The following is an 11,674-nucleotide window of genomic DNA, read 5'->3' on the forward strand; positions in this document are numbered from 1 at the left end:
GCTTTAAATAACATGAGCATGGTGTTGAAAAGGAAAAATAAATAGCCATTATAATATTCCAGCAGAGAATCCTAAAACTCTGCTCTGCAGTAGGCTGGCTGGAACTGGACGCACTTCCAAGTAGAGACTGTCATCTTCTGTGCTTGTAAAATATTGAATTCATTTTGGGTTTTGCTGCAGAATAAATGACAGTTCCTCGGTTCTGAGTGCCCTCTGTCCTCTAGATGGAATTGCCAAGGCCAGAGACAACTCATTAGCCCTGGGATGGAAGGAGGAGTGCTTTTGTTCCCTCCTTAACAGCTGTTCCTGCGTAGCCAGCTGGGAGAGGGCATTTTAATGCGATATGAAGAGGGGTTCTGTTTAATTCCTAAATGCATGGAGGCTGAGAGGAGGGGAGCTTGCTGTGGAAGATGTCTTAAAGGGAGTGAGGTCAAAGGGGATCTTGCTGTTGACTGGGCATGAAAATAAGAAACTGAAGGCAAGAAATATTAACTTTCCGTTAAAACTTTCAATTTTTAAGAACCTTTCTTTGGTTGCAATAAGTAATGTGGAATGCAGAACATAGAGAAGTACACATGTGTCTCGTGCATTTCCTTGGTAGATACCAACCACAGAAATAACTTGCTACCTGTTTGGGAGCGGTTAATCCGTCAGTCCTTGACATTATCCAGTGTAATGGTTCTTTCTGACTCCATTCAAAATCAAAGTGTCTTTTTAATATTTGGATTAAAACCAGTACAACATGTCAGGTATAAACAAATAAATCCTCGCTAGAATATTTCCTCTCATTATCGAGTACTTTCATTCATGGATTCTTGCATGCAGCATAACTCTGCATACCAAAAATCTTAGTGTCTCTCTTGTGGAGACGTAGCTGCAAGAGATTTTGTATGCTAGATTTCTACTTGAAATAAACTTCTTTTCAATCAACTGTAACTCTCAGGAGAGGGGGGAAAAAAGACATCTATAAGTGATCAGCAGCTCATCTCCTTTCTCATCAGAATCATATTGGTGGCAAACAAAGCCTAGTCACGTTCTGACACGCTACATGTAATGCACCAGCTGATAACGTTAAAATAGTATGGCTCTGTTTTAGAACTGGTCAGGTATCAAAGGAATAAGATTCATCAATATTCAGAGGTTAAAACAATAAACACCATACAAGTACTCAAGGTAGACAGGTGTCATCAAAACACATTTGAAACATAAGTCTATCAGGGATCATTGTTGCATTGATCTCTAGTTCTTTCCAGCAGAAGATAACCTTGATGCGCTTTACAGAGGTGCTCTGTATAATCATCCCGTTTTACAGGTAGGGGATCTGAGGCACAGAGACAAGTGATTTGCCCAAGTTTATCCAGCAGGCCAATGACAAAGCTGGGAGAAGGACCTACTTGCCTTGCGAGCTTAGCATAGTGCTCTGTTCATTTGATTTAATGGACAGATATGGTCCTCTTTTATTTAGTCTGCAGTTTAAGTACTATTCAGTTTGAGTGTGTCACAAGCTGTCCCTAAATTAGTCTGTTCAGTAGTTTATCAGCGTATTTTTTCTGGGTATGTCTTGTTCTCCAGTTGACAGCCGAAAGGATTTGTATACCTGTGTCACTTCCTTGCTACCTGTAAAAAGGAACCATTACACTTAACCAGAGAACTTAGATTATCTTGTTGATGTGGTGGATTCCTGTCCAGCTCGCTGTTGGCTGCATTCATGTTGCTGGATTCCATTTTTCATGACTTGCCATCATGTGGCAAAGTGCTATCAGTAAAAATACCTGGGGGGAGAAATACTTGCCTCTATAGGAAAGGACGGGCATTTTTTTTTTCTTTTAATTCCAGCATAGCACACTTTAGATGTACACCAGTCATGTTCAACTGAAGTCAAGACAAAAAAGAATGACTTGTGTTAGGAGATTTAGGCAATTGTAAGTTTGTTTGTTTTTTTTGTTTGTTTTTTTTTCTGCTGGGGTTGACATGGTGTAAAGCCAGGGCATCAAACATACGGCCTGCAGACTGGATTGAGCCCACAGAGCCCTGCCATCTGACCCCCAGTGCTGTCTATGGGTCTAGTCAGACCCACATGGGGCATGGCACGAGCCCATGGCATGGTTCCTGAGCCAGATCCAGCGCACGGACCAGTCCATGGGGCCAGATGAGCTTGACAACCCTAGTCTAAAGTGATTTATAGACTTTGTCCCTCTCGCATTCCGCTTTTCCTCCTCCCTCTCCCACCCCACTATTGAGTGGCAAATGTGACAGTTGAGAATATATTTTTTGGAAATACCTGACTTCTTTGTCCTGAAGACCTGAATTCCTAACCCTTGTGTTGCTCCTCAATTGCTTAATATTGCTGAAGCATAGACAAGTACAGTTAATTAACTAAAATATGGGTTTCTGCTATTTAGGGAGGATGAGTCCCAAACGAGATATTCAGGTTTTTGTCTTGCAGCACCAAATGCAGCATGTTTGCCCAAAATCTCCATTGGTATTTATTTTAACTTAAAATCAATAACAATTGACTGGCTTTGCTTTAGTTTAAAAGAGCTGGTAATGGGTTTGTGTGCACGTAATGCATGGAAAACACCTACCCATAAAACTTACAACTGTGGTTTCTAAATGGTGCCGAAGTGCCAGTTAAGCCCATAGAAATCCCCCAGCTCGCAGGCATGTGCTTGAAAAGGTTAATTTTATCATTTAAAGGATTAATTTTGTTACAAGGTAATTTTATGCATAGCCTTATGGTTTTCCATTGCAAATTGCTGTATGACCTTCTCATTTGCTTCACTCATGCATTTGGTAAACAAATATTAGAGGGCCTTTATTAATTTGATTGATCTACTTAAAGATTAAAGGTTTTTTCAGGATTCCAATTATTTCTCAAATTGTTCATCTCTGGGAGCGTGATTAGAATACCTAGGGTGTGGATTATGAGTACGCATCTGTTTTATGATCTCACAATTTTTTAAAAGCCTCTTGTGTTTGTACTTCTAAGCATTGCTTTTGATCGTTTAAACATTGCAACTTACAGATAGCCTTCAAATAATGCTTTTAGTGTGTATATACTCCCCATGCATAATTTTACATTGACCATTTCTTTTGTTGCCTAGTAAAACTAATCAGGAAAGCTATGACACACAGTTGGAGCTCTCTTTTTTTTTTTTTTTTTACTAGTTATGTGCAAAACTATCCTCTCAGCTCTTTCTTTACCGTACACATATACAATGAAATGGTTAGTCCTCCTGAGCATTGCAGGGTTTGACCAGACTATGAATACTTCATGTTGTACTTATGCTCTGGTTCCAATTTAAGAAAAATCCTTGATTATTCATCATTAATAATTGACTAGGAGTTACTGTGGAAATTTGAATGGTAAGCACTAACACAGTTAATACCACCCTAAATACAACTGGAACTGGAAATACACTGCCCATTATCCTATTGCCACCTCCTTAATTGTAGGGATAATTTGTCATCTTACCTGTATATACTGGAATCTTTTAATTTGAAATGTAGCAGCAGGCACCTGTCCTCTCACTTCACATCTATTCCCTTTTGAAGTGGCAGCGTGGAACTCCAGTATTCTCTGCTCTGTTTAGGATTTTTTCAGGTGTTTGAATGTTATAAACTAATACCAGTGGAGATTACATAGCAGGCTTGAAACTCTGCTAATAGCTGTGATAAAACTGCATCAGTTTATGGGTCTTGTGTAGTACATTATCTCTCCCTCATGACTGTTTAGTTTCATGCCCACTCCAGAGCAGGCACATTGGTAATTTTAAGTCCTTATGCTGTGTGAAATTTTTTTTTTTTTTTTTCAGTTCTTGAAATTGCCTAAATTCAACTATCTTGTTGTTTCTGTAGCCGGATGAAAACTCATTGGATTTCTCTTCTTGTATGCTGCGTCCAGGCATTAAAAACGCCCAAGATCTTGCTTGTGGGGTGTGCCTTTTGAATGTAGATTCTAGAAGTAAAGTAAGTAACGGTGCCTTTGTTAAGCTCATTTTGCATTTCCTACTTGAACTCACCACTTAGGCCTTGCCTGTGTTAAATGTCATGGCTGCAGTTCACCACCTACAATAGCAAAGGATGGGGCTCAAGCATTTTTACAGCTACGTTGTATGGAAATTCATGTTAACCCTTTATTGTCAGTTCTCAGCAAGCGTGTGACTAGTGGCAGGTAAGTCTGAAGAGCTGAGGGGAGAAGTTGCATGCAAGGAGCACTGTGAGAAATGCTCCGATGACAAGATGCAAGGGAACTTGTAATGATTGTCCCTTATGAAATGTGCCAGTGAGGAACACCAGGAGGGAAGCAAGGAGGGTACTTGGGAGGGGAGCCTGAAAACCAAAGTAATTGCCGACCAGTTCGTATACGTGGGGACTTCTGTTGACCTGTTGGTTTCGACATTATTTCAGAAAGAAGAGAACCCTGTGGAGGAGCATCCTAGAAAAGTACGAAGCAGTAAAATGATTCTCTTTATAGATTCATCCTCTAAATTCTGATTATGGAAGGCAAGACTGGTGACTAGCCTCCAGCTGTCATTCTCAATTGTGCCAATCATGAATCTTTCTCTTAGTTGTATCTGTGACCATAACATTTGATTTGATCAACTAACGCATACTAGAGCCCTCCTGTGTGTCTCATCTGCATGCCTGTACCTTGTGAATAGCTTGTTTTGTGCGACTTTTGTTGCGTAGTAGACAGTTCAGCGTGGGGAATTCCTGAACTCTCGTTAGCTGCCTGCATCTTTGTTGTGGAAGGGGGAAGTGCAGCTTGTGTGTGCAGCACTCTTTGACCTGTTTGTCTTTCAAAGTCATGCTCGACCTATTGCTTTGGGGTTACAGAAAGGCGACCATATGCTTTAGATAACCATAGCAGGAGTATTTGCTAATGACTTCTCTTTTTTAAAGAATATGTTTTCATTGGAGAACTGTGAAGTTTTAGAACCATGCAGCTATGGAGAATAAGCAGTGAAAAGCTTCTAGCTGTTTTGTTACTGAACAAGAAAACTCTTTCATCTTATCCCATGGGGACTTAATCAAAAAATACTCTGTAACTTCTTGTTTACCCAGACATCTGAGCACTGCCTCCTACTAGCAATGACAACCTGAAACCCCTTCAGGGACTTTTCAGCTTGTTTTAATAGTTTCACACTCTTTATTCATAAAGCTCCTCTTAAAGTAGCTGCTGCTTACAGAAGGTGGTGCTAAATTCAACCCTGGAATAGCCAGACATAAGTCTGATGTCAGAAGTTGCACCTTCTTGAATCGCAGCAGAATAAAATTGAAGTGCAGTAGTCATGGGATGGCCCAGCAAGTTGGTCTCTAAAATAGGAGGGGAGGCATGCAATGAGCTGAATCAGTTCCCAGGCTTGAGGTCAAACATAATACCAAACAGCTCATTTTGGTCTGTGTGTAGCTACTGGAGTCCGCAGCTTAAGCAGTTTCAGTTGAAGACATTGTCTGCCCAGATTTCTGCAGGACTGAAATGGCATCTTGTTGCTGGCTGCTTTACTTGTGCAGCTGAAGATGAAATTTGGGGCAGGCTGCAGGTCTGACAACTCTGTGCTTTCTTAGGGTGAACACACATGCACAGGGATCCGGTCATCTTAGTTCTCGCACTGCTGCATAGATGGGACTGTCACACTTTCTTTCCATTTGTATTCTAGGCCTTTAATTCGGAAACGGATAACTTTAAACTGGCTTATGGTGGGCACCAGTACCATGCGAGCTGTGCAAACTTCTGGATCAATTGTGTGGAGCCGAAACCTCCAGGCCTTATTTTGCCAGACCTGCTTTGAAAAGACTTGTGGTGAAGACAAACTGTCAGACTGGAGTGACACATGACCCTTGGATTATTGATGTGAGGGGACAAGAATGAAGGCTTTTGGGAGCAGTGGGTGGCATTTTTTGAAATGTTCATTTTTGCAATCTTCTTGCACTCCAGTAGGTCAAAGCCACTATAACACATTCCCCTGTGAATTTCCCTAGCAAGTTTGAGCCGTGATTTGAGGTTTCCAGGAATAACCAGAGAAATGTGTGCACCGTGGCACAAAACATGTCATTTCAGTCTCCCAAGCTGAGGTTGGTTGGCACTGATAGCAGACCGCTTTGCTGATCATGATAAATCAACCTGTGAGGTGAAACAGTTCTTGCCACTTCAGAGAGAGAGCAGAAATACTAGGCTGTGTGCATTTACACAGAAGAACCACCCCTGAGGCACATACTTGAAATGTGTATTTGCAAGTTAACCTTTCCTTTGCTAATATTTTTAACATGTGGACCAAGATGTTCTTTCTCTAACTTATTTGCTGCTACATATTACAATGCACAAGTGTCAGTAATATTCAAGGAGATAGAAGTTACTGACTTGGAAGGAATCAGATTGTTAGACTGCAATGAGCCATTGTTAATTTATAGAATTATGGATTCTGTATCATAATACATGTTAGTCATATACTTAGCTGGATAATATTTAGGAAAAACTGGAAATACAATTATTGTATGTTTGAATTTTTGTACCCTGTCTCTAGGCTTTGTTACAGGCAGTTGGATTTTAAAGCTTGTGGTCTTTCCTACTCTACTGTAAATACTAGACACATCCCCCTAAGACTTTTCCTAGAACTGCAGGTGGAAGGGGCTATATTTTCAAAAAGATGCATTATGAATTTAGCTCATCTCCCTTATTATATTACTGCACAGCAACATCACTGCACATAATGGTGAAATTCCTACCCAACGGCTATCAAATGTCTGTTGCTATGTCTTTTACTTTTCGCTGTAAATGAACGTGTGTTTCTTGATGGGACTCTTCTTGGCTTATGTAATCAAATATAGTCTGTAAAGGCTGTTTGCCAAACTCACTAAACTGACAGGACCTGTTTCCCCCAAGTTCAGCATTTAGATAGGCGCTGGCTTTTTCATCCCGGGAGTCAGGCGTTTCAGCACTGCGCTAGTACCAAGGACAGTGGCACTCAAGGCAAGTGTTCCCATCTGGACAGTAAGAGTTTAGTGTCTCCAGCTGTCACAAAAAGCTACTCTCAAATCTAGAAGTTTGCAATTCCCGCCCCCACCCTTCAGATTCAACTTCATGACAACAGTGCAAAATATGAATATAAAACAGGTTTGCTATGAAGAAACCTTTCCAGTTCAGACTGCAGCAAATGGTGCTTGAACTTAGCTCCTCTGAATTCCTTGTTGCTTTACTAAGCTAGAGAATTTTCAGTCCAATGGAAATGTGTTTTATTTTTAAGGACGCTGCCACAGCAAGACTTTATTAGTTTTGATTCACAGAGGGCCAGTTGAGAGCTGCTGTTGCATTGTACAACCGATTCCGTCGTTCAGTGACTGATTGTAGTTTCTCATACAGACCTGGAGAGAAGCTCTCTTCTTTCCAAGATAACACTGGCTTCTCAGAGCAAGCCTTGTCTCTGCTGTGAACTGCAGGAATGGCTGGAAACAAATTACAGGGGTGGGGAAAAATGATGCTTCACACACAAGACTTAGTTATGTTCACAAATTAATTACCCCAGCTGAAAGGAAGGCTTGGCTAGTAAGAATAAAAGGTGGCTGACCCTTATTTACATCAATTACAATAAATTGTCCTATTCTCAGAAACGGGCGTATTTGTATAATAAATAATGTGTGTCTCCTGGTCTCAGACTCGAGCTTATCAAATAGCAGCTGTTCAATAACTGAGCACCTACCTTCTGCTGTAGGGTGTTTACTGAAACAAGGTGATTCCTGTTCATCTGTCCTGTTTTGTTTTAGTTGGAGGGTCTGCATGTAGTAGTGTTTAGTATAGCTCCTTGTGATTAAGATAATGGGGTTTTTCATGACGATCAAGGACTGCCATGTATTTTGTACCATTGTCTTGTATTTACTGTTGGAAAGAACTCCACTGTCTACTATCCAGCCTAGTAAATTAGCAGGATTAGGCCCTGATCCACCAAATTAGGGTGGTGTTTAAGCACCTGAGCAGTCTTGCTGTAGGCAATGGAACAGTTTAAGCGGTTAAATACCGTGGTTACTCCAGGCCCTTGCTTGTATTGTGACAAAAGGAGCTCTTTTACTGACTTGGGTTCCCTCACTGATCTTCTATATCTATATCTATATCTATAGATATAGATATAGATATTTTTTTTTTTTAAACTAGAGAAAATCTCTTACATTAGTTTATTTAGAGGGGAATGACATGGGCTCAACTGGTTACAACACAAACTCTACAGCAAACCTGTATTTTGAATACTGTATGTTATGGGCTGTTATACTAGTGTCAAGTTTTTTCCTCTTCTTTTTTTTTTTTTTTTTTGTTCCCACTTGTTAGGCAGATATATCCCCCGTTAGATGTAGCCAGCATGTCTTTGGCACATAAAAATAGGGAAAGGACATTTAAAAGTATAATTATAGAAGAGCTTATTGAAGTATGACACTACTAGTCTCATCTTCTGTAGAGACAGGGAGGGCAGCAGATGATATGAATGTGTCCATGTCAAGCAAAAGGCGGTTTTCTAAATACTTTCCCACGATGCAAATATTTTACATTTAGATACCGCTGATAAGGGCATTCCACTTGCATATCCCAGTCATTAAAGTGACTCAGTGTTGCATTCAGTTTCTCCTCAGCTATTATACTGTTAGCCAAAGGCCCAGTGTCCTTGGACTCTGTATCCAAGGTTACAGTATTTTCTACACTGTATTGTCAGACCACTTTCCCTCACTTTTAATTGAGCGCAGGCTAACGCACACTGCGATCCGCTTCGGTTATAGCGTTCTGGAAATGTAGCTCTTTTGGTGTATTCTGTTTCATTAATGAAATTAAATGTGTGAAACGGTTATTTTTTTTTAATGTGCTTATTCTCTCTTTGAGTTGCTTGTGGAAACTGAATTTTGTATTCTGTGTATATCTTGATTTTTTCGATTTGATTATTACTGCGGTTAATTTAAACTTTGTATACTGTTAATGTTCTTTTGGGTTCCTAACATGACTGTTTTCCTCCTCCCTCCCCACCCCTTGAGTGTTTAATATATTAAGTGATATGAAGTACCTTCAAGCATTAGAAACCAGTCAAACCTAGCTGTTGTCACGTGGTGTTTTGTTTTTTTTTAAAATCCCCCAACTGTTTAATCTTTCTTTGTAAAGGTTTGGAGTTGTGATAAAGAAAAAAACACGTGACTCACTATGTTCTTTCCACATTTGAATATTCCAGTAATGTTTCACCTTTGGCAACAGTTGGCTTTCCCATAAAATGTATTTTGAGCTAATCAGCTTTTCCATTTCTTGGAGTAACCCTGTAGTAAAAATGCCGTTACAATGAAGTACAGTCTATGAGGTCAAGGAAAGGGAATGTGTGAAGAAAATCTAAAGGATACATTGTTTCCCAATTAGTAATGTGTTAAATTAGCGAAATTTAGAATGAGAGAGAGATTTTTTTCCCCAATAAAACCTGCTATTGTGCAAACCACTTTTTCTTAAAGTGACTCTTGCTTTCTGGGCATGTATTTAATTCCGGTTCTTCCAGTTCCCAGGTTAAAACATAAATATCATAGTTTTAAAGGGAATATGTCTACATCAGAAAATGTTCCTTTCTATTGTGTTTTTTTTCTGCAGTCAACTGAATATTCATTTGCCTTGTGATTTAATACAGTAGTGGAAGCTCTTGTTTTAATTAGTGCTATGTTAGAGTTGTTGCTGGTAATTTAAACTTGATGAGAAAAGCTTTTATTGCTTTTACTTTCGAATATGTGATTTACATCACTAATCCATGAAGTGGCTTAATATTCTTGTTGAATCTCAGTGAAATGTTGATCTCAATAAAGAACCTGTGATTTCTGACAAAATCTCTACAGTGACTTGTTGCAAGGGATAGCTGGCACGTCTCTACAATATGCTGCTGAATTGCTTTGATATCTCACCTTTTATGTCCCGAGCGGGTCTGTTCCATGTTTGTGTGGGGTCCTTTTGCTGGGAACTTTACAAGGCCAGAGGCTCAGAAACAGACTTTAGATCTACCCTCGGCTTCTCGGTGTTTTGCATGCATTACACTTTGAGAAGTCTTTTGTAGCACTTGTTTCGATGGTAGGTAAAACAATGTTTTGATCAATGAAACTGTGATAGGAGTATTAATAGGAGCCTGCCTCTGGTTGGAATTCAGCAAAGCCCTTTAGCATGTGTGTAAAGTCCATTGATTTTCTGGTTCTTTAGCAAGTGCATAGAGTTAGGCATGTACTTATATGCTTTCCCCGATCAGTGGTTAACACTAACAGTCCCTCCCCTCTGCTTCCTGTCCCGGTGCTCTACTGGAGTGCACGTTCTTCTTTGTCTAGTGGCCAAAGCAGGCCATTATCTCAAAGGCTAACACATTATCTCAGAATATTGTTACCCAGGGGTATGCTTGTAATAATACATCCTACACTCAAAATGCAAAATGGAAAAAAGAAAAGATTATGCTGTCAAAAGCTCTTAGGACTGTCTACTCCTATAAGCCTTGACATTTATTTGAAAGTACAAATAGGAGTAATTTGAAGTTTAATGCGAATAAGTTTATGCCTTGCCTTTCAGCATAACAACCGAGGTTAGAAGAATAACTTGATGGGGATGGAGGGGAATACAGTTGCTTATACAGCATAATGATGCTTTGGCCGCTTTCTAAGCAGAGTTATACAGATAGTAATATTAAGTCCCTGGGCACTTATAGGACAACTTTATTGTGAGCCAGTTTTCTATTTGGCAGCTGTTCTTTGTGATTAGCAAATGTTTGAGATGCCTCACCTAGCAACTTTTGAAAGTGGGCTGCAGTAGGTCTAGAAACCTGTTTAAACAAGGATAGCTCTTTGCTAGCAGTGGGGTTACCTGTCTGGAAGAATGACTTTTCCCTCTCAAATCCATCTAATGTATTTCCAAATCATTTAGTTTCATCAGTTGGTGACAGTTCTGGAATTAATACATGTACAGTTCTACCCTTTTCATTTTGCTTGCAGTTTATAGGTATCTAGTTTGATTATTGCTGGCCCCTAGTCTAAGGGCTATTTTTCTGTTGTCAGGGTAGTTCCTATGCTGGAAGCACAGGACTGGGAGTCGGGAGACTGTGCTTTGGTTTGCCCATCTGCAAAAGGCAGAAGAAACTTCCTTCCACATCGAGGAAACTGCATCCCCATTTTTAAAGCAGTCCTTAATAGATATCGCTAGAGAAACCTAGAACGATATAACTGTGTACTAGAGGGCAGCAGTATGAGATCAAAAGGCCACTCTTTGTTAAGATTCTTGCGGTTTTTTTGCTGCTTTGTTTAATATACCACAGCTAATAGCAATTAAGTTTAAAGAAGGTTTTGCAGGGGAATTGGGGTATAGCTATTCAGGGGAAACAGTAATTTTGGGACACTTTTAATTGCCTTTGACAGGATAAAGATATCATTCCCAGTAACTGAGTATTTACAATGCTTTTCCCATGCCCAAAATTTTGGGTTCATGTATGCATTGGGTTCACATCATTCATTCACCTGCTTCTCATTTCTGTGCCTCAAGAGCAGTCTTCAGGTTTCTTCTCCCTTTTATTAATTCATTTGATTGATTTATTTATTAATGTATTTATTTTTGCATCTCCTTGCCCAAGTATGCAACTAAACCCTGTTATTGGCTTTGGCCCATTGCAGGGAGCTTTGACTTTTCTGCATGTTTAAT

The 11,674-nt window shown here is 39.8% G+C and overlaps 1 protein-coding gene across 6 annotated transcripts in view; it reads left to right on the plus strand.

Annotated features, from left to right (window-relative positions):
• Positions 1–7,080, plus strand: part of SYNRG (synergin gamma) — a 51,829-nt gene extending 44,749 nt beyond the window's left edge. For 4 of the 6 annotated variants that reach the window (XM_090024965.1, XM_090024967.1, XM_090024968.1 and 1 more), the window contains 3 exons: positions 3,859–3,969; positions 4,411–4,446; positions 5,664–7,080. In XM_090024965.1, the coding sequence (XP_089881091.1) occupies positions 3,859–3,969; positions 4,411–4,446; positions 5,664–5,795 (279 nt within the window). In that variant the 3' untranslated portion in view covers positions 5,796–7,080. The remainder of the gene's footprint in view (positions 1–3,858; positions 3,970–4,410; positions 4,447–5,663) is intronic. The other 2 variants (XM_090024966.1, XM_090024970.1) reach the window with 1 other exon arrangement.
• The last annotated feature ends 4,594 nt before the right edge of the window (positions 7,081–11,674 follow it).

Source organism: Crocodylus siamensis, chromosome 13 (genome assembly GCF_052110815.1).
Source record: "Crocodylus siamensis isolate JL-2025a chromosome 13, ASM5211081v1, whole genome shotgun sequence".
Lineage (NCBI taxonomy): Eukaryota > Metazoa > Chordata > Crocodylia > Crocodylidae > Crocodylus > Crocodylus siamensis.